Source organism: Ambystoma mexicanum, chromosome 1q, assembly GCF_040938575.1.
Source record: "Ambystoma mexicanum isolate Mex_15411 chromosome 1q, UKY_AmexF1_1, whole genome shotgun sequence".
Lineage (NCBI taxonomy): Eukaryota > Metazoa > Chordata > Amphibia > Caudata > Ambystomatidae > Ambystoma > Ambystoma mexicanum.
In genome coordinates, this window is record NC_090922.1 from 568,164,192 (window position 1) to 568,189,236 (window position 25,045).

The following is a 25,045-nucleotide window of genomic DNA, read 5'->3' on the forward strand; positions in this document are numbered from 1 at the left end:
TAGAATATCGTACCGAAAGAAGAGAATTCAACACAGAACGAAGAGCAGTGTCTGTTGAATGAAAAGGACGAAAACCAAACTGAAATTGTAATGTCATCAGTTGAGTTTCAAGATCAAATGTGGTAAAGCTGTTGTACATTGTTTTATTTGACAAATTTGCCTTCAGCACACACAATAGATATACATCAATTCACATTATGAAAAGAAATTAAACAATTATTCAGAATGATTCCAAAAATAAGGAATGTGCAGGTGGCTGGTGTAATTATATCCAGATAACTCTCAGGGCCTTGCTTAGTTTTCACACACATAAGCCAGCCCAGAATTCAAAGCCAAGCAGGAACCTATACATTGTTCTTGGATTTCACAGTAAGCCAGTATGTTTATTTTGTTTTTTAACCTTTCTGTCATAATCTGCACATTTCGCCACATGTCTCCCAAGCCCACCATATCCAATGGTTGCCTAACATGGGTCACCCAATGAAGGGAGCTACCGCCAAGATAATCGACTAGATTGATATAAGCTTCCCAAACTCTGGAGCCACCGAGAGTTTGGCCCAGTACTGTAATGGCTTCCAAGCAGATATGGCCACAATTGGTGCTAGGCCACACCATCAAACAAACCAGCATTAGGGACACTTTGTGGCAGTCTATGCAGCATCTTTAGGAATTTAGTCTGAACTACCCGCAAGCTCTGGCAATTTGTGTGCCCCCAAATTTCGGCTCCATACGACAGCAGATTCACTTTTCTGCCCACATCTCTGATGTCTAAGAAGTCAAACTTCCAACTGCACCTACTCGGAGGTATTCTGCCTTTCTTCTCCTTCCCCCAGAAGCTTACCTTCTCTCGAGCCCTGGTTCGCTAAATCTAACTGCATCTACTCTCCGCCCTTTGCAACTCCAGATCACTCCCACTTCCCTTCACCTCCCCCTACCTCAAATTCTACACCGCAACTCCCTTCACCTACCCCCTCCTCTGCCCCCCCACGTGTAAATAGTTCTACTTCTTGTTCTAACAACCTGTTCATGTATGTAAATATGCTTCTCTCACTTTTGTACCTGTTATATTGTAAAGCGCTTTGGCTTAAAGCGCTATATAAAATCAATAAACATAACTCATCCAGAACAGGACTGTGAGACTGGTCCTTGGTCTCAAGCCCTGGGATCGTATCTCTCCAGGCCTTAAATCTCTTCACTGGCTCCCAGTGGCTGCAAGGATTATAGTCAACACCCGTTGCATTGCCCACATGGCTTTCTGGGGCTTGGGTCCTGGGTCCAAAATATCTACAACACTCCCTTAATACCTTCCCACTCAAGCTCTTCGCTCCTCCAACTCCCTCTGGGTCAGTCACTTCTCCAAGCAACGAGCCGGGGGTATATCTCTGTCTTCGACTGGGGCCTACCTCAGGAACAGCCTCCCTGCCACTCTGAAACTTGAGGAGAACCAGCTCTGTTTCTGGAAGCACCTCAAGTTCTTCCCCTTTGCCTTCTCTCCTCCTCTCCCCTGCTGATCTGTTTGCTTGGGCACCATGTGCCTGGTTACTCTGATTTCGGGCCCGGGTAGATGCCCACCCTGCCACACACCCGCACTGCCTCCTGGCAACCCTTGCACTTGGGTCTGTATCTGTAAACCTAAAGTCCCTTTTTCTGCACTTAACGGACACCCTCTGCCTGTTCCTTAAACCTAGCACTTGCTGTTGCACTACCACTTGTTTTTTATCCTTTGCTCGGCATTTTCCACTTCTCCCCTCCCCTGCACTTGCCTCCTTCCTTCTACCCTGCACGTGTGCGTTCTCAACGTCACTGGGCCTATTAAGATCGTTGTTTGTTCTCCCTTGTCCCCCTCCCTTGCCTCGTCTCGCTCTGAAACACTTGTGTAGGAGCGCGATACAAATCAAATACATCATGTGCTCTGGATCGTTTATATTAATGGCAGGCTATACACAGCCCTTTCTCCATGTGTCACAAAAAATGTCCTGAGCCAGTCCGTTTGTCTCCAAGATCAACTGATTTTACTACATGAGATGCCCATAGACCTGTCTCAGTGGAATGTGACAAAGGATTCTCTTTGTGCTCTTTTTGGCTCCAGACTAATGACCAAAACGCCTTAGAATATCTACTTATCATAGCGAGTGTAAGCTCATCCCATTTGATTTTATGAAACTTCTCACTCTTTTCCTTTACTATATTTCTATATGGGCGCCTTTTGTATTTAAGCACCTCCTTGTCAGCCTTCCCATCACTTGCGAGAAAATCCAATAAATCACGTTTGAGCAATCTAGACTCTTATCAAAGCACACACTCATCCATCCCATTCTGGGCAAATTCCTTTGCAGAACTAGTAAATAAGGGACTTAGTAATGTTATCAGGTGCTTGAATATGCCCAGTATCTCACCTTTAGTTAGATACTTGCCAATAAAGCACTGAACAGTGGCAATATTGTGTGGTACATGAGCTGTTTTGTCCCGGTTATCAATATTCGCATTCCCTGAGCTACAAACCGGAACTGCAGGCACTACAGCATTACAAGAAGTACCTCTTATGTTTAATTGCAACTGAAGAGGCTTATGATCACTGTCCCTACGGTTAATGATCGGAAAATCATCCCCAGCTTCGCAATCACTCACCAGGACCAAAATATAGTCAATACATGAACAATTGTGCCCGAAAAATATATCCCTTGCTGGTTTATCTCCATCACAAGCCCGGTCTATCTCCATCACTTATTCCATTACAGGCCCTCAAGTCTAAATCTTGTAGTAGTCGGGTGCACTTGAATGCATGTTTGTGTACCCTCGAGGAGAAGCTGGCCTCCAATGCGGGAATACCCAGGATGAATCAACTTCGTCCCACAACCCTTCAACTTCCCTGAGAGGTTCAAACTGCAGATTGAAGTCTCCTCCAACCACCATGTGAAATTTGACAGGAGCCTTATTAGGCCAATTACTGATAGGTTTGTATAGTAGGGATATTGTCCCCACACACTTTAGCCACCCATCCTGATCCCAAAGCCACCAATGTCAACAATCCCCCCCCCCCCACCCCTTTCCTCTAGAGCCTTTGATTACCGGGATGTTAAATGCTTTAAATCCATGCATTTCAACTGGTGTCATAGTCCAGGATCAAAAAACCAGCTATCCCAGCAATATTCCATTTGATCACTCTGGTGCTTCTTGGCTCAGAGGAGAAGGCCATGCGGGGTGGGATGGGAGCATTGTCAATCTACCCGCTCTAGGCCCTCAGCCAATCTGTTCACAGATGTATCACCCTATAGCGGGACCTTGCCACCTGCTAGTTAGGAATGACCTAAGGGAGACTGCTGAACCAGGTGGTGGTGGTGGTTGTCCCTCTGTAGCAGTTTACGAAACAATTCACACATACATCATGAATCTGTACAGTCTACATAAGTTTATCATAATCAGCTGTTAAGCACTCAGAACACTCCAGCCTTGTACCAAGACACTATGTCACGAGTGCATTTTGCAAACATACAGTAATGTAAAAATTGCTGTCCTTGTGAAACAAGGGACATATTCTAAGACAAATAGAGCAAGGAACATGGTTTTTCGGATAAGAGTAAGGTAGATGCAAGTTTATCCTCACAGCAAATTCCTACAAGGATTCACAGTCTTAATTCACAAGCAGAGGCCTTTTGCTGCATCGAATAAAACAATTTCCCTAGACAGAGATCAGGTTAAACAGCGAAGGTTTAATTCAGCACATAATATAGCAGTACTTTAGTTCTGTAAATATTGTCCAGAACTCAACAGTTCCACTCCCTTTATTAAACACCCATTGCCTACAAACTGAAAATACTAACAATTAAGAGGGGAAAAATGATCAAGCAAAATAAATCTTGGTGGGTATACAACTGGAGCTCATTATTTCCTAAGCCTTCATCCATAGATGTCTGAAAACTATAAAACTATAAAATGCAGCATCTCTATGACCTATGCACATTTTCTAAACAAAAACAAGTGTGGCATCCTAGCTGCCCATTACTGCATACGCCTCTTACCGCAAGCCAAGGCCGGGCCAGACTTCCAGCAGGCGATCTGGAAGGGATAGTTCCAGGCTCCAATTCCAACACACACCCCAAGAGGCTCTCGTCTTGAGTAAGCAAATGATCCGCCAGGAAGCTGTACGTGCTGACCTGTGAGAGGAATAGAAAGAAAACTAATGTAGAGCATATGAAAACAGTCCCACTCCACCTGCCAAAACGTTGTCACTTTTTTGCTAGCATAAACAGATGGAATTCACCAGTTTTTAGCACCTACTAAAAAAATAACAAAAATAAATACTAAAAAAAATAAAAATCAGGCAGATTCCATTGAAATCCATTGTAAATGCTATCTGTCCTGTGCAAATGGCTGCCGGTATTTATAACATTTGCCCTGCGTGGTGCAAAGAAAGTGTTAAAGACAGGAAGAATCGCCAGTTTGTTTTACACCTTGTAATGCAAACAGAAATGGCTCAGAGGGGACTGTTTTGCATAATAGTGAAAACATACGCAAATAGACATCTGTGTTTTTCAACTTCCTTGTTTCTTGTCATGATTTTGCCTTCAGTCGAACTCCAGGACAATACTGGTTGAAACATTTGTTTAACTTGTTCCAGCATGTAGTTTGTTCTGCGCTTGTCGTGCAAGTGGTCATTCATATTTTGTTCAAATGTGTCATACTCTTCTAGAGTGCTGTCCCTCATTTGCCCTTATTGCTCAGAACGGATGCAGCATTTTGTTTTACCAAGTTTTGCAAATTGTCAAACAGTTTATTCGAAAAAAGTGTAAGGAACTTTCACCATACTATACCAGTGGTTCTGATGCAAGGACAACGTAGAGGTAATTTTACAGAAAACGCGAAAAGCCTTTGTAGTTAAATATATAGATGGGTTGAGTGTAGTTTTAAAATATTTTGCATGCAACAGAAAACAGGCATTTGTTAAACTCATGACAGGCCAAGGATTGTTTGTTTTAAAAAAGAATGAAATGGAGTTTAACTTAAATATATAGATTGACTCTCGTGAAAAGAAAAAAAACAGAAAGAACTAATTGATTTTATTGAAATAAAAAAATTGGGATGCATCACACAGTTAATACATACATATCATGGATTTAGCTCTAGTGAGAATTATAATCTATAAACAAAGTTTTGTTACCAAAAATCTTATACAGCCTTTAATCATGGGCTCAGCTGCACAGTATAGTACGTGGCCTAGGTAACTGGAAGGTACGATATTGAGACGCATCTTGGGCATCCCTAATTGGGTCCCGTTGTGTTCCCTAAAATATGAATTGGGACTAAATTCGTTGGCCACTATGCTTGGCATTAGAAAAATTACTGTGGTAAAAATAATAAGCAGTCCTCCAATCGATCTTTGCATTTTTGGCCCACGAATTGGGTGGCATTGATAAGAAATTGAATGTTAGAGAAAGTTCTGTATTGCTTTTGTGGAGAAAATTCAATGGTCCATTGATTGGAGCATGGACATGTATTTTGATTACTCAATTACGCAAGAGGGCATCGAGTTGGTAGTTTTGTACAAATCTAGAATTATTGAAAGGCTATTGTATACAAGAGGATGTTCCCGAAATGTGAATAACAGGGAAACCTCAACCGTATGAGGACTGCGAGTTAGGAGTTTTTTTTTTAATGCTGGCCAGATTTAATCAGCTCCCATGTTTGTCAGTAATGGGTACTTGTCTGAACAAACCGAGAATGTTTCTAAATAGCTTCGACATTTTAACACAATGCACGAGATAAGATGAAACGTACAGAGCTTATCAGCCCTTTCATTCATAATATTCAAACCATAGAAACATCTGCATTATGTGGGAAATGTATGCTTGGTAGTTCTACTTCTATGATAATTGCCATTATGAATTTTTGGGAAATAGCTGTGGCATTTTTTTACACTAAAAGTTATCTGCGTTTAATAGATTGTATTCTAGAAATAATGAATTGAGAGCAACAGTTTTAGCTGCTGAATATTTTGAATTTTATTTGCATTGTTTTATTGTTGAAATTGCTTTAGTACGTGAACGTGAACGTGACCATAGAGCGGACGGAGCGGAGAGCGGAGAGCGGAGGGCCTGAAGGGCTGAAGGGCTGAAGGGCGGTGTCCTCTCTGGCGCCAGCTCCAGCTCCAGCGCCGGCTTTGTCTCTGAGCTCGGGAGTGAAACGGATCAACGGATCAACTGTTTAACGTGGCGACGGCAACGGGCTGAGGTGAATCCTCCCAGGGACCCACGGCAGGAACCTACGGCGGAACTCGCAGAACTCACAGGCAAGTCATTATTCTGCGTAACGTGTAACTCAACTCAAAGAACAACAGTAAGCAGTAAGAAGCAAGCACAGTGTATTTGCGGTTGAAACCACACAATTCAGCCTTGATTTGATTTTTAGTTTCACCACAGTCCTCCAGTCCCCCGAACTGTAAAACACATGGAAGCAGATAGTCGCCGTCTTCGCAGCGCTAAGAAAGGACGCGGGGCAATTGTGCCTGAAGTGATAAGAAATTCAAAGGACTTGCTGCTACCCATTCAAAGTCACTCCATGATTAATGCACAAACAGACACCAGTCACAATAGTCACAACCTTATTAAAGAAAACGAAAATGCAAATGCAGCAAGAATTTTAAATGCAACAACCTTGCCTGACGTTATAGAAGAGGATGCGCCGAAAGTCCCGGAACCTGTAAAAAAAACACACAATAGGGAAGACCTCACGCAAAGCGCCGCATCACCGGGCACAGGTATGCTATTCTCGCTACAGCCCCCCGGAGGGGAGGCGGGGCAAGATAGCACTGCGGCTCGTGGAGACAGCGCAATGGCGAGTGTTGAAGATGCCAAGAAGGATTGCAGCACAACGCAAACGGAGATGATGGCCCCGGTTCAAGTAAGAGAGTCGGGAAATCGAGAGGAGGAGTCCCGAGGAGGCGAACAGGAATCAGACGCCCAGAAGAAAAATCAGGTTAACCAACAGCCGAGGTACGCTACACCTACAACTGCAACCGTGAGCATCACTGCTCAGGTGCATGCAACCCGCATAGAAGAGGAGGTGCGAAACCCAGCGGGAGCAATACAAACCAACACCAGCGCAATGGAAGATGAGCCCAGGGAGCCCCTACTATCAACAGAAGAAAATTATAAGAAGAGGCCAAGAGAATCAAAGGAGAACACAACATGGAAGACAAGCACACGAAATAATATAAAACATCAGAAAAACATAAAGGGGCAATTGCGAACAAAAAACACTGTTAATTGTAAAAGCTTGCAAAGCAGCAAAGATGGGCTATGTAAAAACAAAGGCATCACTACAACAAGAAAACCAAGTTCAATGAAATTGCTAACTGATTTCTTTGAGAATCAGCTGTTAGCCAAATCCAAGAGATGCAATGATTTATCCGACGCAGAAATACTCGCAGCAGTAAACGACACCATGCCACTAGCAAAACAGCGTAAAATGAATCACACAAGAAGTGGGCAAGACCACGAAGTAGTGACAGACGAACAAATGCTAGACATAGAGGATGAAACAGGGGATGAAATAGTAGTAATCAGCGACAAGGCAAACGAGAAAAAAGCGACAAAGAACAAAGAAATAGTCACATGTCCCATGAGAACAGTAACAGAACAACCTGCCGTGCCCATGGAAGCAACTGATGCTCACAAACTAAACAGAGAAGTGACAATGCCAGAGCCTGTACCAACCTCAAAAGAGGGACAGGGAGGATCACAAAAAGAAAATAACGAATCAGAGACAGAGAAGATGATAGAAGTAGACCACAAAGAAGCACGTGCGAGGAGCACACCAAAAGGAAAATCTGGAACACCACAGCCCACAATAACAGGGGGAAGTGAGAAAGAAACAACAAATAGCCCAGTACAAAAGAAAGCTATAACGAGCCCGTACTCCAGACCAACATTTGGAACCAGTACACAGCAGGACATCGAGGAGCAAGAACACCAAGACAAGCAAATGAAAATTAGAACACAGTGTACAGAGCCTGTGAACAATGTTTCCCCATTGAGAACACAGAACCCCAGCGGCTGGCCACAAACACCAAGAAGAAGACTTAGTGACTTCCCGCATGTGCACAGCAGGAACACCGCATTGCAATCTCCGAACATATCGCATGAGCCAACGACAAAGAAAACAGATTTACTAAGCATCATGTCATCGATAACAATTGCACTAAATCCCTTTTGCAAACTGTATGAGACATTAAATGACACAGTAAAGGATCAACAGGTCACTCTTGCCATGGTTCTAACGAAAGTCCTCTTGCTGGAAGGATACATAACAGCAAATAAAAACAGTCAAGAGCATACTGATCAAAAAATCAATCCTGATGGACCAAACCACAGTGACAGGAATGGGGCGCTGCATGAAGCTCAAGGTAAAGAAAACAAGCAGAAAGAAGCTGAAACTCAAACTGAAACGGTCATCGATTTAACGATAGAACAGAAAACAACCAAAACTGTAGAAATTAAGACCCAAATGAAAGACAATATGGAAACAAGGAGCATTAGCGATATGCAGCCAACAAGTACCACAAAGCACACACCAAAAGTGGTCCTAATGTTAAACAAAACCCCCTCGCTTAATGAACAACAAAAGGATGGTGTAGCAACAACATACAAGATGTTTGACAAAATTACCACGAATATTGAAGTTAACAAGGGAAACACAAGATCTTGCATAGATAACAACAGAGATCTAATGATAGACATGAACGTTAAGGACCATCTAGACACAGCGGTGAGAGTGGAAAATCGGAAGACACCAATGACATCGTCCAAGGACATGAAATTGCAGAGATATCAACAAAACCAGATGACAGTCAAAGGAAACAAGAACTGCGGCAACCAAGTAGCAAAAGAGTCGGTGGCGCTAATAAACCAAGAATGAATTCCAGAGCCTGAGGACACATTAATGAATGTCAGCTTGTATACAGAGGACACTGAAAATCCCCCCATAACGCCGGGATATACAGAGCAACCGACAAAGATGAGCCATCGCTCAGAAATTGAGTTGTCGCCAAAATCAAAAAAAGTTTGCAACAAGGTAGTCAAGGAGCGAGACTTTGAAACTCTTGAAGAGAAACGAAATCGTTTGACCTACCATGCACATAATAGTGAGAAAAAAAATCGGGACACGATAAAACAAAACTCTGTAAGCAATGAAAAAACCAAATCAGAATTGCATAATCAGCACAAAAGTAGTGATGTAGAAGTAAATAAAAATCTGGATCAAACGTGCAATAAAAGCAGGAGCCAAGAAGGAAAATTGGAATACACACATACACAGTATAAACCACAATATCAGCGACAAAAATCAAAAAGAGAACAACAAAGAGCCACCTACAATAGGGAAACAACAACGAAAGCAAACAGCAATTATGATAAAAGGCGAGATCAATCAGAGAAAAGATACACGGCAGCCCAAGGTGCGACCATTCGCAACATAAGGCAGGGGAGAAGAATAGACGAAGACACCGAAAACATCAAAACAAACAATAAAAGAGAATGCAGATGGTTGATCAAAATAACACAAAGAAGTTGTAATAAAGAAGAGGTCATTCTAAACAGAAGAACAATTTTGGACATATTACATTACATGCGCGACCTACGACACATAATATCAGAAGACATACAAATCGTGGAACCTTGGCACACCAGAAAGGGGGCAGCAGCATTGTTACATTTTAATTCCAGAACAATATGCCGAATGATTGAGAAACATCACGACGACTTCTATAATCATGGATATCACATAGAAGAAATCACGATAAATAAACATCAAGCAAATATAGAAATACAGAGGAACAAATCGGAAAATAAAAGAGAAAATAAGCAAATCGAAGCGGGCAACAATATGTGCGCTGACCAACTAAGGGGGGAGAACTTCCAAAAAGAACACAAAGGAACACAGGCCAAGAAAGTGGCACAAAGTCGATGCATAAGGGATAACAGAACACAGACCAAGGAAAGTGAAATAAACAAACATGCCCTAACGCAAAGAAGGACAGGCTAGCAATGCCACACGACAAAGGTACAAAGAAGTCAATCTGACGAGAAGGTGATAACAAGATCGGTGACACAAAGAGTAGACAAAAGTCCGTCCACACAGAAAAAAGAAGCTCCACCGAATAGCAAAACAGGACTATGGGGTTGGCTACCGAAAGCATTGTCCCGCCGACATAACAAATAGCCATCCTGGCAAGACAAGACGGCAACAAACGACCAGAACAATGAGCGGGGCGAAACTGTAAAGTTATGCTCATGGAACACGAGAGGACACTCCCACCTAACTACACCAGGAGACCCCAATCTAGGGGAATTTGATATCATGTGTCTCCAAGAGACATGGCTGCAACAAACTCCCACGATGGAAGGTTACCAGATCATTCTGGCACCTGCCGCAAGGGGAATTAAAGGACGTCCAACTTCAGGACTGATGATAGCATGTCGAAATGGATGTGGAGCTTCAATGGAAACAACAATAACCGCCAACCAGTCAATCTTAGCAGTAATACTCACCTGGGGTGAGGTAGACAAACAAAAAGTGAAAAACAAAAAAGTTATGATAATCAATACTTACTGGAACCCAGCAACAACAAGTGCAAGAAAACTCAATGCAATGTGTAACGAGGCAATAGAGGTAGCAATGCGTGAGCATCAAGTATCAACAATACTCATGTGCGGAGACTTGAATGCCAATTGTAAAACACAAAAGGCAAGCAAAACCATAGCACTGCAAGCCGCAGAACAACGCGGCAAAGAATGGCTCAAATTCTCCGGCATGCATGGACTTTACAACGTAGATGAGGCTTTCCCAGCAACAGACAGAATACCAACATGGGAGCGTGCGCCTTTGGCAACCACGATTGATTACATATTTGTATCAGAATCACTACTGCATGACATCAAAGAGTTCAATGTGCGACGCACGTCCATGAGCGATCACAACATGTTGGTAATATCTTGGCTGGCAGAGAACAACAAAAGTAGCCGAAATCTGCAACTTGAACCGAACGCACAAGGAACACGAATAAGAATAAGTGCCAATGAGATCATCAAAGCGACAGCAAAATACGAAGCAGATGCACTGACATCAATAGTGCCCGACATTGATTATCAACCACTATTAATTCCGCACATATGTCCGAGAAAAGGAAGAGGACACATGATGAAAACAGACACAAAACATGCATATAACAAAGAACTTATTGCAAAAAGACGTGAATATAGAAAAGCGCTACGTAACGCACGCAAAAAATTCATCAATGAAACACCCGCAAATATCAGGAATATAAAATCAAGATACAAAGCATGGGTAAGAGCCCATAGATATAAATTGTATCAAGCTGATGCGGAACAAATTATCAAGGCTCTCATTACAAACAGCAGACATTTCTGGACTCTATTAAGAGATAGAGAGCAAACCCTTGAGAGACAAATTCTGAACAACATTAGTCAACATGCATGGGAACAACACTTTGAAACAGTTTTCAAAGCAGAAGAACCATATACCGGCATTGAGACACAATCGAAAGCAATAAACTGGGTCAACGTAGAAAATAAAGAAGACATTTTGAATATAATCAAGAACTTAAAGAACTCCAGAGCACCTGGTCCAGACGGCATCACCAACGCTGAATTAAAAAAATATGCAAACGAATGGACAAGCTTCATAAGTGCTATTTTTCGACGCTGCACAGAACTAAAGTCGATACCTGAATCATGGACAAAAGCAATAATAGTTCCGATTTACAAAAAAGGGAACCTTACAGATCCAGCAAATTTCCGTCCGATTGCGTTATTGGACGTGATAGGCAAGGTATACGCAACGTTACTAATGAAAAGATTTCAAACATGGGCTGCATCAGCAAAATGCAATGATGATTATCAAACGGGCTTTAAGAAAAACGCAGGAACCTCGTGTAACATTCTGGCGTGTAACATCTTAAAAAGCAAAGCACTGCAATACAAACAGTGCCTGTTTGTAGTCTTCATTGACTTCACTCAAGCTTTTGATCGTATTGAAAGGCCGATCTTATGGAGAAAACTAAAAGAATGGAATTGCCCGGAAGACATACTAGCCCCGATACAGGCTCTGCATCATGAAACCAAAATGCGAGTGCGTCTCAGCCGAGAAGGAGACCTGTCTAACGAAGTCAAGAGCACCCGAGGAGTCAAGCAGGGATGCCCGCTGGCTTCAGCGCTGTTTATCAGCTATATTGGAGACATTCAAGACATTGGGCAAACAATAAGGGTTTTCCCACCAAAAATCGGAGTCACAGAAATCGGCCACCTCCTATATGCGGACGATCTAACGTTTTTTGATCAAACACAAATAGGTCTGCAAAGAAAGTTAAGTGCCCTACAGCAATATGCAACAAGTAACCACCTGGAAATTAATATAAGCAAAACAAAAGTTATGACCTTCCAAAATCGTGAGAAAAAAAACAGCAACTTCAGATGGCGGCTGGGCCACACTGAAATCGAGTCCGTCACCTCATTCAAATATCTTGGAGTATTCCTAGACAGTTCACGCCAAGAAAACACAATGCAAGCGGAACTGTTTGGAAAGACAGACAAACTAGCAGCCCAAGCAAAAGCTATCGATGGCAAATTTGGGAAATACTCACTTGTCCCAGTTTTAAACTTCTATAAAATGAAGGTCGTACCTACCTTGACATATGGGATGGAAGCGATGCCCATGATGCCAAAGCAAATATGGGCCAAACTAGAGGCCCGATTTTGGCGAAAAGTCTTGAAATTACCCAAATCGACATCAGGGGTGGCCATACGCCGAGAACTCAGCCTGCAATCTTTAAAATGCACAGTGGTGTGCAACACCATAATGCTATTTAGGAAAAACAGAATGGACACCAGCAATAAAATCTTCAACATGATTAAATGCGAAATGGATGCCAGAAACTGTCAGATGCTAATAACATGGCAAGAGGAAAATCTAGGTGTACTATGTGATATAGCTTCGGACGAACAAGAACTGATTGAAAATCCATGTAAAGTTCTACAAAAAATTAAAGACGCAGATTGGGCAACGACGATCGACGTTACAACAAGATCGAAACTCATGGCTCACTTACCGCATAATATATTGAAACGAAATGAGTTGCAAGGCTTCATAAACCAATTTCCAAATAAAAAGGCGCAAAATCTAATTTTACGAGCACGACTCAACATAATGAAAACAAATGAGATACTTCATATCAGAGGACAAACAGCAACTAACGACTGTCGTTTTTGCGATAATGCCAGCCACCCTGTCAAAGAAACAATAAGACATTTGCTAATGTCATGCCCAGCAACGAATTTTATTAGACAACAGTATCTGTCACACATGCCCGGTTTTAATATACTACACGAGGAAAATACCTGGTGGTGCAGGCTCATTGGGGGTGATAGAATCACATGGCAAGTTGCAGCAGCAAAAATGTTAGAATACATCGACCAACAATTACTCAACAACAATGGGTGTCACCAAGAACAAACACAACAGTGACCACAACATCCATCAAATGAACCGACAAATCACAAATTGCTCACAGAAAGCGACAAACTGATCGGATAAATAATTGTATGAAATGATGAGAAGACCGGTATTGTAAAAATCCAATGTGATTAAACAATTAAAAAAAAAATAAAAAAAAAAAAGAAATTGCTTTTTGTATTTATTTTTTGTGTGAAAAGTAATTTTTACTGAAACAATAAATTTAAAAAAAATCTATATTTTGCATGCAACAGAACATAGGCATTTGTTAGTCTCAGAAGACGGGCCAAGGATAACTTTAGAATTGAAGTAGCTGCTCTGTTATTAATGGGACAATAACATATTGTAGCTTTGTGATTTTTTAATGGGACTGTCTATGCATTTCTTAGCTGGGGCTATACTTTTAAAGTAACAGTACCACACTTACAAGCGGGCTTGCTTTATTTCAAATGAGGCAGCCTCAGTAGGTTTTAGGACGGCTACTTTATGATGGCAACTGTACCTGTGCTTCCCAGAAGAGCTACTACACTTTCAAAAGGCCCTGTATCAATATGTGGTGACATCAGTAGAAATCCAAAGTACTGAATGGAAACAATGTCTGTACTCTTTTCACCCTTTTTTTGAGAAGGTCCGGTGTGTACTGGTGTGCAAAACTAGACGCTTGCATTACGTTTTGAAACCATATGCCACAGTGCTCCCAATTTGGCTCTCATTTCAGTACTATACTTCTCATAACATGTCTCCTCCTGTGAGTCTGACAAGTGACTTGAACTCCCCCCAAAACCTTCCAAATCCACAAACTTGAGAATCACAGCCTATTCCTAAAGATCCCGATTTCTGTATGGCATTGTCCTTTCAGACAGCAGTAAGGCAGATACATGAAAAAGACAGGCAAGTCTTACTTATTACCGGCAAGGCCGAAGAGCTGTCTAGAGGTACAAGCCTGTTGGGAAATCTATCCCAGCCAGTAATCATATTCTGCAGAGATCAATACTCAAACTGCATGAGCCATATTACAAACCTATGGGTACAGATTTGTGGGTGAGCGTGCATGCTGTAGGTTCCTGGTTTGAATTTCAGCCAAGCCAATTCAGACTTCCACTTATTGGCACTTGTCCCCTGGGGATGCCATTCTTTCAAATGCATTACATGTGAGGTACCTGCATGGAAGCTATGCTAGTATCCCTCAGCAGGGTGACCATACTTTAAGAGTAGGGACACGAAGCATATATTCTGCCCACAGATTTAGTGGGATCCAATGTTTCAAGTAAAGTCCTTTTTGGGATCTTTTAATGTCCATGAAACACATAGCATTCGCACCCTGGAAGGGGACGCTGGCCAATCAGGATGCTCAGAATGCAGGTTGCATTGTATGGTACAAGCCTGTGTTTCTGAGAAGCCCGAGTGCTACTGGCCAGCGCCCCCTTTCCTTCCCTTGCCTGCATCCATTAGCACCCGTGTAGATCCAACGTGGGTGCTAAGGGCGAGTAAAGCAGAATTCTTTTTTTTTTTAAAAAAAATCTTGCCTTCAGGCGCCACACTCCTGTAATGTCTACTGGGGAGCCTGCTCCCGTGTGGTGGGGCTTGCTTGGGTCACAGGAAGCGGGGAGGGAGGAGCTGGATAAGGAGGAGTTAGTTGTAAGGACGAACACAAAAAATACATTTGTGTTATCCTCGGTTTAGTGCCCGCTCTTCATTGCATGTCTTAGAGGGACTCAGAAGTCGTGTGGGGGAAGCAGACATAAGGTGCCGGACATCCTGTGAGGGACAACAAATTGGCGACAAGGCAGTCAACCTTGTGCTTGCTGCGATTGCAGTGTGTGTGTGTGTGGGGGGGGGGTAATCTACAAGCGGTGGCCTCTGGCACCAGATACTTTTTTTTTGGCACCAGATACTTCAGCAGGCAGGGTGGCCTGCAACCTTGCCGCGCAGAGCAGCGGCACTGGAGAAGTCAGAGCAGCTCCACGCAGTTTTGTCGATGTGCGTGGCCCAAGCTGCCTACGCAGTTCCCATTATCACACGTGCGTGTGATTTTATATCAAGGCGGAATACTCCACGCCTTTTAAGGTGCTAGTTCAGCACGTCAAAACAGCAATTGAGGCAATCGGGAGCACACTGGGCAGCGCTCCGACAATGCAGGCTTTAAAGCCCATGGCAGCATATTGCACACACCATTTGGACTACCACACCAGGAAGAAAGCAGGTCCAGAGAGCGGTGAGTCTGCTGCTACAGACTATAGCACCAAGGTTTTTGCCAATACCTAGCACGGGAGCACCATGTCAGAGGAGAAGGAGCTGACAGTGCCCATCACACCTCCGGCAGTTCTGCCCTCAAGGCTGCAAGACAATTTGAATACACAACTGCCCACTCAGTTTGACTTATCTGAAACCAGCAGTTTGGGTCCCTGATGGAGAAGGTGGATGAGAGATTTCGAGGTGTACATTAAGGAACATTGAGAAAAAACACAGCCTGCCAACCCTGTCAATTGGCCCTAATGTGCGTGACATTGTGGATGAACTGCCAACCGGATTCATGGACACATACACCAACCTCAAAACCGCTCACAGACTATTTCACACCCCCACACCAATGTGGACTATGAACTGCACGTGTTCCACACGACAAAGCAGCACAACGGGGAGTCAATGGACACATACATGGTGTCTATGCATTCGGCTTAACACTAATGATTAAGCATTACGGTCCCAGATCATCGTGGGGTGTGAATGTATTGTATTCAAGGGAGGCTGCTTCAGAAGCCACGATCCTTGCAAGAGATCCTATGCCTGGCAAGATCAGATGCAGCCTTAGCACTTCAAGTAGAGGTTTTGGGATACATCAAAATCTCTCATGGGAAAACTGAAAAAGGCCACAAAAGAGAGACAGTGGCATCACATAAAGGTAACCGGGAACCTTGGGTCCGGGGGAAAATAACCATTTCAAAGCAGTGTGTCGCATATACCGCAGTCTGGCATGTGGCAAAGGAAGTGGTGGAAGACCGAAACAAGGCAGAGACAGGCGAATGCAAAGTCCCCTGGGAAAAGTGAGCCAACACTATGAGGCACCTCATCGAAGGCAGAGAGAGATGGGAAGAAGAAAAGACAGAGGAGAGTGCACCAGTCGACTGGCGGTCTAGCAGGACAACAGTCTCGAGATCCAGGCGAAGATCCAAAAGATACGCGTGTTGCCCAGCTGAACAGTCGCAGACAGACAGCAGATCTAGTGCATTAAGGAGTTATTTGTATGGAGGAACAAGAAGAATAAAGTTGTGTTATGGTCGGTCTGGTTTCTGCTCTTCATTGTATGCCCTAGTGGGACTGAGGAGTTGTGTGGGAGAAGCAGACAAAAAGGTGCCTGCACATCCCATGAGGGACATCAAAACTCCCTTTCTGTGTGGATGAGGTCATGGCCATCAACACAGAAAACAGACTCCGGCTGGGTCGACCAGCCCCCTTGGGTCATATGTCCGTCCCCCCCACCCCCGTGTTTAAAAAAAGATTTCTAATTGGAGCCTCAGAAGTATTCTTAAACGTGCTTCCGACATTTTATTTTCCTTGCAGTTTTCTTCCAAGTCGCTACATCCACACCTTATAGCCAAACTGCTACTTTTTCTTTTGTGCTCAGACTTAAAAATCAGAGGGCAGGAGAATTCGGATGGTGGTCTTACCTACTTACTTCCATTTCTCTGTCACGCAAGACATCTGTTCCTAGATTCCCAAAATTTGAATGACCTCACATTTTTAGAGGCTAGACTGTATGACTTCTCCCAAAAGTGATATGAAACATTGGAATCTCCAGTGGATTCTGCTCCACATACCACAATGGAGTGCTTCTCTTGCTACCATTCTGCTGTAGGTGTTTTAGCAAACTGAGTAGATCAAGGACTATATTTCAAGTATACTTTGGCAAATCACATTTGCTGAAGCACCCTGGCTGTTCTGTGCATGGTATGCACTTTTGGTGGGTGTATTACACCAGGGCAAAATTCCCCAAACAGTAGTGAAATTGCCCACTTTTTGCGCTTAGATGTTCTAGACAAAGGTTAAGGCTACAGTTTTAACGCGGCACTGATGGCAAATGTGAGCAGAGCGTGCCTACCAATTTTAAGACAGTTTTGCATTTTTAACAGGGTTTTAATTCATTAATGTGACCGTACTGGAACTTCTCAGCAGAATATCTGCAACTATAATATGTATAGGTCAAGCATTTTCCAGCAGGGCTGCTATGTTAGACACATACAGAACCTGCACTTTGGAGCAGGGCTGCAGTACTCTACTAACGCAGGATGTGTTCTCAGGAAAGCCATTTTCCTTTTAAAAGTATACTTTTGTTTTCAGTCTCAGCACACAGTACTGAATGGGGTTGGTGCCCACAAAGCACATTTCAGAACCTCTCCCTTTCCAATGCCTCATTTAGCAGCCACTAGTCTTCATTTTGGTCTTCTGGTTCTCAGAGTATGCTGAATAACCCATCTAGACTCATTCCCTTTTTGGTTTCAAATGTCCAATTTTAATGCACGTTGTTCTGCCTGCCCAAGTCTCTGCATACAGTGTGCAGGATATTCTAGCAACTCACGAAGGGAAGTACACAAGCTAAATGCCAGGAAAAAAAAGCAGGTTTTGTTTTTCAGATACATGCCCCCATGTCTTTAACATGACTGATGTCAGGAGAACCAGCATTGCACAAATGCTTAGAAAATTTGGTGATCTGATCCACCCCCACTCTGAAAATTTTCCCAGCGCTACGACTAGAGAAAGGTACTACAGGCAAGAGAGCTCTCCTGTAGGCGACGAGGTTAGTCATGATAAGTGTCAAATGAATAGGAGAAAGGCTTGCTCAGTGCAGAATCGAGTTTAACTCGTACATTGCTTTCCAGCATGTTCCCAATTGACACCCTATAAACTACCTGCCATGGCACCAGCCAATCCAGCATAGTACTCCAGACACTGCCAGGATATTTCCACATCCACACGGGCTTCAAAAATGGATTTCCCATTGTTGATAGTTTCCAAGGACGCAATTTCTTCTAAGCGCTCCTGTAGAGAACATAACAGCAGTCAGTTTGTGACCCCCCATACATGGGCTAGACGATGTCAATCTAAATACATGATTAACTGCAACAAACATTAACACTAGTGAAAAATCTGGAACTAAACGGATGCAATAAAGAAAAACAACAAAAACAAAAAAAAACACATCAAACCACTCTCAAATTCCCAGATGGTTCCCCAGAACAGTAGCAGGGTTAAAAAGGTTCAAGTTGGAAGCTACGAGTCAGGCATGAAGTCCCTCGCCCCCTGCATACTTTATAAGCAGACGCGCGCACACACCATCTCTTACTCGCCAAGAGTCAATTATCAATCACCAAAAGCTAGAGACGATTGCAAATTTTGTTTGAGGCCTGAAAGTAGGATCACACTTCCGCCACACTGTTCACAAATCCATCCATTGCATAGAACCCATGTGCATAGGGAACAAATAATGGCACTATTTCTCCTGGAGAACAAGAAGCACAACAATGGCACTAGCTGCCAAAGAGCATTGGCCTCCCTGCATACTGTCAAACTTGAAGTCTAATGCAAGGGAGTAAGACAAGGGGGAGATGCAACAAATAAGTTCATTCACAGTCTGAAGTCTTCAGATCAGTGAGGGAAGGTGGGCGAGGAGAGATGGCAAAGGGTGCTGCTTCTCACTTTGCCAGGCGTTTTAGGAAGTGAGGGACGGTTGAGGGCCTTCATCAATGCTGAATTTCCATCATGTGCAGCATGGGGTTACATGCACGCCGTATGAGAAGGAAGGGAATAGTTTACCTGTAACTCCATTTCTCCAGCATTGGTATTTTTCATGGATTCACATGATTGGAATATTCCCCGTCCACAGACAGGGAACCCTCGGTAAGCTTATAAAGCCGTTTCCCATAGGAAAACGTTTGACACTTGTGTCCTATCTATGCGTTTTGGGCCGCGCACGCACGCCCCACTAGGACGTAGTGGTATAAATGCCCCGCCCCCCACGGCTCCCTTCAGATTTCGATCCCTCCAAAGTAGAACGGGGTGAAACAAGAACTACAAGACGATTGCATGTAGGGGAGGCCGGCGGGCCCATGTGAATCCATGAAAGATACCAATGCTGGAGAAATGGAGTTACAGGTAAGAAACTATTCCCTTCTCCAGCATTGGATCTTTCATGGATTCACATGCTTAGAATAGAATGCACAGCAGTGAAACTGAAACAAGCGAGGAGGTGTCAATGCAATCCGGCACCCACCCCATCCTGCAAAAGGCGAATCACGATCACACAGGATTCGAAATTAAAACGTGCCACAGTACTGCACCAAGTAATATTCATATAAGCCATAAAAGCATATATACATATACATATACATATATACCAGCATAGACCCTTCTTGAAGAAAAGGGCTTACCTTACTGAAAAAGATGTCGCAAGACTGCTCGTCCCATTTGTATCTCGTCCGCATGCTGTCGTTCGAGGCAGTAGTGGCGGGTGAAAGTACAAGGCACTGACCATGCTGCCGCCCTGCAAATGTCTGTCAGTGGAATCCCCGCCCACAACTCCATCGACGAAGTCGCCCTGGTTGAGTGAGCTCGCAGACGTCCTTGTAGCGGTTTCCTCGCTTTTGAATGACAGAAGGCAATCGTCGACGAGACCCATCGGGCCAGTCCTTGTTTTGAGATTGCCTTCCCCTTTGCCAAAGGCCCATATGCAACGAAGAGTTGCTGCGTAGATCGAAGTGGAGTTCAATGAAAGTAAAATTGTAAAGCTCTTGACATCCAAGGTATGCAAGACCTTTTCCGCAGCTGATGAGGGGGTTGCAAAGAAGGTGGGCAGGACAATGGATGAGTGTTTATGATAAGTCGTAGGAACTTTCGGGAAGAAACGAGGACTTGACAAAATCACCTCGTCTTTGAAAAATCTGAGATACGGAGGGTCTATGACCAATGCTTGCAACTCTGAGATCCGTCTAGCCGATGTTATAGCTATTAGAAAAGCGACCTTCCCTGGTAAAAACTTCGACGATGTGGCCATTGGCTCAAAGGGTGGTTTCATTAACCCTGCCAGTACCAAGTTCAGGCTCCACGTCGGTGGAAAACGCTTAACCGGAGGGAACGTCCATAACAAACCTCTCATGAAGTGCTTCACTAATCTGTCGCTAAACAAGGGCGTTGATTTCCTCCCTCTTGTGAACCTAAAGATGGCCGCCAGGTGAACCTTTAGTGATGAAAAGGACAATCCACTCTTCACCAAATGTAGTAGATCCGAAAGAAGCTGTTCCGGAATAACCCTCAGAGGTTCCACTCCTGCCTGTCCTTGACACCACGTACAGAATCTTCTCCACTTACACCTGTAGGGCTTGTTGGTGGAAGGGTCCCGCGCAGCCTGTAAGATCTTCCGACAGTCCAAGGGAATGTTCAAGGCACCAAATTCTGAAAAGTCAGGAGCCAAGCTGTGAGGTTGAGACTGCTCGGATTGTGATGCCACACTGTTCCTTCATCCCGGGACAAGAGGATGGGAACCTTCGGGAACGTTATCGGATGATCTGCTGACAGGTGAAGCAGGTCGGAAAACCATGGCTGCCTCAGCCAACACGGCGCCACCAGGATGACTCGGCACCTGTACCTGCGTATCCACTGCAGAGTTCTCCGTATCAGAGGAAACGGAGGGAAGGCGTAGAGGAACTTGCCCGTCCATGGGAAGGAAAACGCTTCTCCCACCGAATCTTCCTGTGGCCACCTGCTGGCCTACATCTCGCACTTCTTGTTCGTTTTCGTGGCGAAGAGATCCAGCGGAGGCCGCCCCCATTTCTTGAAGACCTTCGACAATTGATCGGTGTCTATTTCCCACTCGTGAATCTGGTCCATATTTCTGCTGAGCGAGTCCGCCTGCTCGTTCCTTACTCCTGGAAGCTGATGAGCTACGATGGATATATCGTGTTTTAGAGCCCAGTGCCACACCTGAGCCTCGATGGAGGGTTCTGGATCTTGTGCCGCCTTTCTTCCTTAAGTAAAACATTGCGTGGTGTTGTCCGTCAAAACTCACTGTGGACCCCCCGATGTGAGGCAGGAACGCCCTAAGGGCCCAGCGCACCGCTCTCAATTCCAGAACGTTGATGTGCAGGAGGGATTCCTTCTGAGACCAACGGCCTTGTGTCTGCAGAGTGCCCATGTGCGCTCCCCAGCCAGTTAGGGACGCGTCCGTCACTACAGTGAACCGGAACTCCGGCTCCTGTAGGGGTACTCCATTGGATATATTCTGAACTCTCTTCCACCACCGAAGAGCTAACAGGAGCTTGTCGTCGTCGACGGTCAGCCTGTCTGACCAGAGGCCCTGAGCCTGCATCCAACGATCCGCTAAAAACTGTTGCACTGGCCTCATGAACAAGCGGCAGTTGGGCACCAGAGGAATGCAGGACACCATAGCCCCCAGGATTGATGTATATTTTCTCACCGACAGTCTGGAATTGATTTTCAACTGACTTGCCAATCGACTGAGCCTGGTGATCCTGTCGAGGGATGGTCTGACTAACCCTAACTGGGTCTCGAACTGTGCACCCAGAAACACCAAGCTTCTTGACGGCGTTAGAGGATTTTTCGAAGTTTATCGCAAACCCCAACCGTTGCAAGAGGCTCATGTTGTCCTGTAGACTCTTGTGCGTCGACATAGGGGAGGACCCCCCCCCCCCTCACCAACCAGTCATCGAGATACGGTATACATAGTGGCCTTGCCTTCTCAGCCAGGCTGCCACCGGAGCCAAGCATTTTGTGAACGTTCTGGGGGAAGATTTCAGTCCAAAGGGAAGAACTGAACTGGTAGCGAGTCTGCCCTACCACAAACCTTAGGTACTTCTTGTGTCGCCGACACATCGGTATGTGGAAGAACGCGTCCTGCAGGTCCAGAGACGCCAGAAAATCCCCTTTTTGAACTGACCGGATCACCTCCTGGAGCGTGAGCATCTTGAACTATGTTGTTCAACGATTTGTTTAGCTTGCGCAGGTCTAGGATGAGACGCCACTTTCCATTTGGCTTTTTCACCACAAAGTATCGGGAATAAACCCCTTGACCCCTTTGTGACAACGGGACTATTTCTATAGCCCCTTTTTGTAGCATAAGTGCTACTTCCTGCAGCAACACGCTCAGATGGGATTGAGCTACACCCGCCGGTGGAATGTGCGGAGGGTTGCTTTTGAATTGCAGGGGATGTCCTTATTTTACTGTGTCCAACACCCATTGATCTGTTATTAGCTCCCATTCGTTGATGTAACATGATACTCGGCCCCCCAGAACGTTCCGAAGCCAGTCACTGCTGGTCCTCGTTCTGCTTATCCCTAGTCGACGAGTAACCTGCTCTCTTCTTGGGGGCCCGGTAGGCCCGGCAACGTTTAGCCGCTTGCGAAGCTCGCCTGTATCCCTGAGAGGAATATGCTGGTCTACCGAAGGGTCTGTCCCTCGATGTCGAGAATCTGGAATTTCCCCGATGCTCCCCTGAAGGGACGAAAAGACCGGAAACTCCAACCACTCTGGAGGGCCCCCCCAAGGAACGCGCCATGTCCGAGTCCTCCTTCATGCCCTTCAGGGCTTCGTCAACCTTCTCGCCGAAGAGGTCTCCTTCAAAAGGCATATCCAGTACCTTGTACTGCACCTCCGGTCGGAAGTTGGTGCATTTTAGCCATGCTTGCTGTCGGAGAACCACACTGTTGTTCACCTGCTTAAACCCCGACTCCGGAAGGTCTACTGCGATGTTTATGGCATGATTTGAAGCCTCTTCACCTTCGGTGACCAGCAACATAGCCGCTTTGCGATGTTCATCCGGAAAGGTGTTCCAGTATAGGAGCCAGCCGATGCCACATCTCCCTGTTGTATCTAGCAACTATGGCTAGAGAATTGGCCACCTTCACTGTTGTAGCACCTACCGACAGGACTTTTTTGCCGAAAGCCTCCTGTCGTCTGGCATCACTTTCCGGGGCGGGTTGTACACTTATGTTGAGTCCTTGCCTTTCTCGCCGCCGCCGTCACCACCACAGAGTCAGGAGTTGGTTGTGAGGAAAGGCACTTGGGAGTAGAGTCCGGGGCTTTGAATTTTTTTCTCTAGACGACCCTTTATCGCTGGCTGAGAAAGGGTGACGCATGGTTTGAAGTCCTTCCTTCCACACATGATCCAGGATGGGCACTAAAAAAACACTGATCTTTTCCCCATGTGGTCGAAAAGAAAACCGTCCTTTTTTTCTTCTTCTTGGGCCAACCCGAATTCCGTACAAGCCGTGGCCATCAGGTTGTGAAAATTACCCGATATCGTCTCGGGGAGACGGCTGAGCCGGGCTCCTCGGGGCTTCCAATTCTGCATCGGACTCCCAGGTCGGATCCCTGGAGGGGGAAAGGGAGACCACTGACGAGGCTCTGCTGCCTGATTCCGAATCCAACAGTTCCCCTTCCTCGCGGCGTGGGGCCGAGAGGTTTGCTTCCGGCGGCACTGCCGCGGGGGTTGAAGGTGGTGGGCGGCGAGACGGGCCCGGGTCGTTGACGACCGACCTGGCCGGAGTTGTTCGAGGTAGTCTGTCATCCAGTGTCTTCAGCAACATTTGCAACGTGGACAAGACCTCCAATGACAAAAATGATTGCGGATTGAGCAGGGGGGCAGAACCCGAAATGCTCCCAGAGAAAGGTGTGGTAAGTTGTAACCCCAGGTCTGCAGGGGGCAGCTATTCTCTCACCCTCGTCTCCCGAGGACACTGACAAGGCCTCTTGCTGTAGAAGTGCCTCCGGCAAAATTCGGTCGAAGACCTCTGGACGCCAGGCCTCTCACGGGATTTCCATCAACGAAGCGATAGCCGGCCCAGTCATCATCGACGTCGTCGCCGCCTGCGGTCCAGGAACGGTTGATGTCAACTGCGTCAGCAGCAGAGAAGTAGTTGACAACTGCCCTACCGTCGATGACAGTGGTGGTCGTGCAGTCTTATGCATTGTTCCCGCCTTTTCTGAACTCAACCTGCGTTTCTCAGCCTCTCGACTCGAGGCCAATCTAGGACGATCGCCCGAGGAGGATTTAGAGATTTTTCTCTGTCTTTCCTCGCTGAAGATGAGGATGAAAAGGCCTTCTTCGAAGAAGAGTCCCTGGAATGGCCTACGACGATTCCTTGTCCACCGGTCGCAATTTCTTTACCAGGGGCTCTGATGACGATGAGCGGCGCGGGGCCCCTGAAGATTTTGACGCTGAGGCCGTGCTGCGTGTGGAGCCCACCTCCGAAGGCGGGTATGCCCCCACTCCGTCGTTCAACCATGCTACAAGTCTGCGACTCCGATCTTTAAGAGTCTTCTGTGAGAAGCCCTTACATATGTCGCACTTGTCAGCCGAGTGATGAGGGTGCAGACAGTATATGCAGTCCAAATGTCCGTCCCCCTCGTACACCTTTAGTCCGCACGTAGCACACGTGCTTTTTCCGACATCAGGAGAAAAACTGCAACAGCACAACCTAACCAAGTAGAAATTACACAAGGTGCTCCCAC

At 45.3% G+C, this 25,045-nt stretch overlaps 1 protein-coding gene across 3 annotated transcripts in view; it reads right to left on the minus strand.

The window, feature by feature from the left end:
- The window catches only part of ALDH9A1 (aldehyde dehydrogenase 9 family member A1), a 919,974-nt gene that overhangs the window by 389,945 nt on the left and 504,984 nt on the right, over positions 1–25,045 (minus strand). For all 3 annotated transcript variants that reach the window (XM_069641045.1, XM_069641043.1, XM_069641044.1), the window contains exons 4-5: positions 18,432–18,561; positions 4,020–4,154 (exon numbers count right to left, since the gene is read on the minus strand). In XM_069641045.1, coding sequence (XP_069497146.1) covers positions 4,020–4,154; positions 18,432–18,561 — 265 coding nt within the window. The remainder of the gene's footprint in view (positions 1–4,019; positions 4,155–18,431; positions 18,562–25,045) is intronic.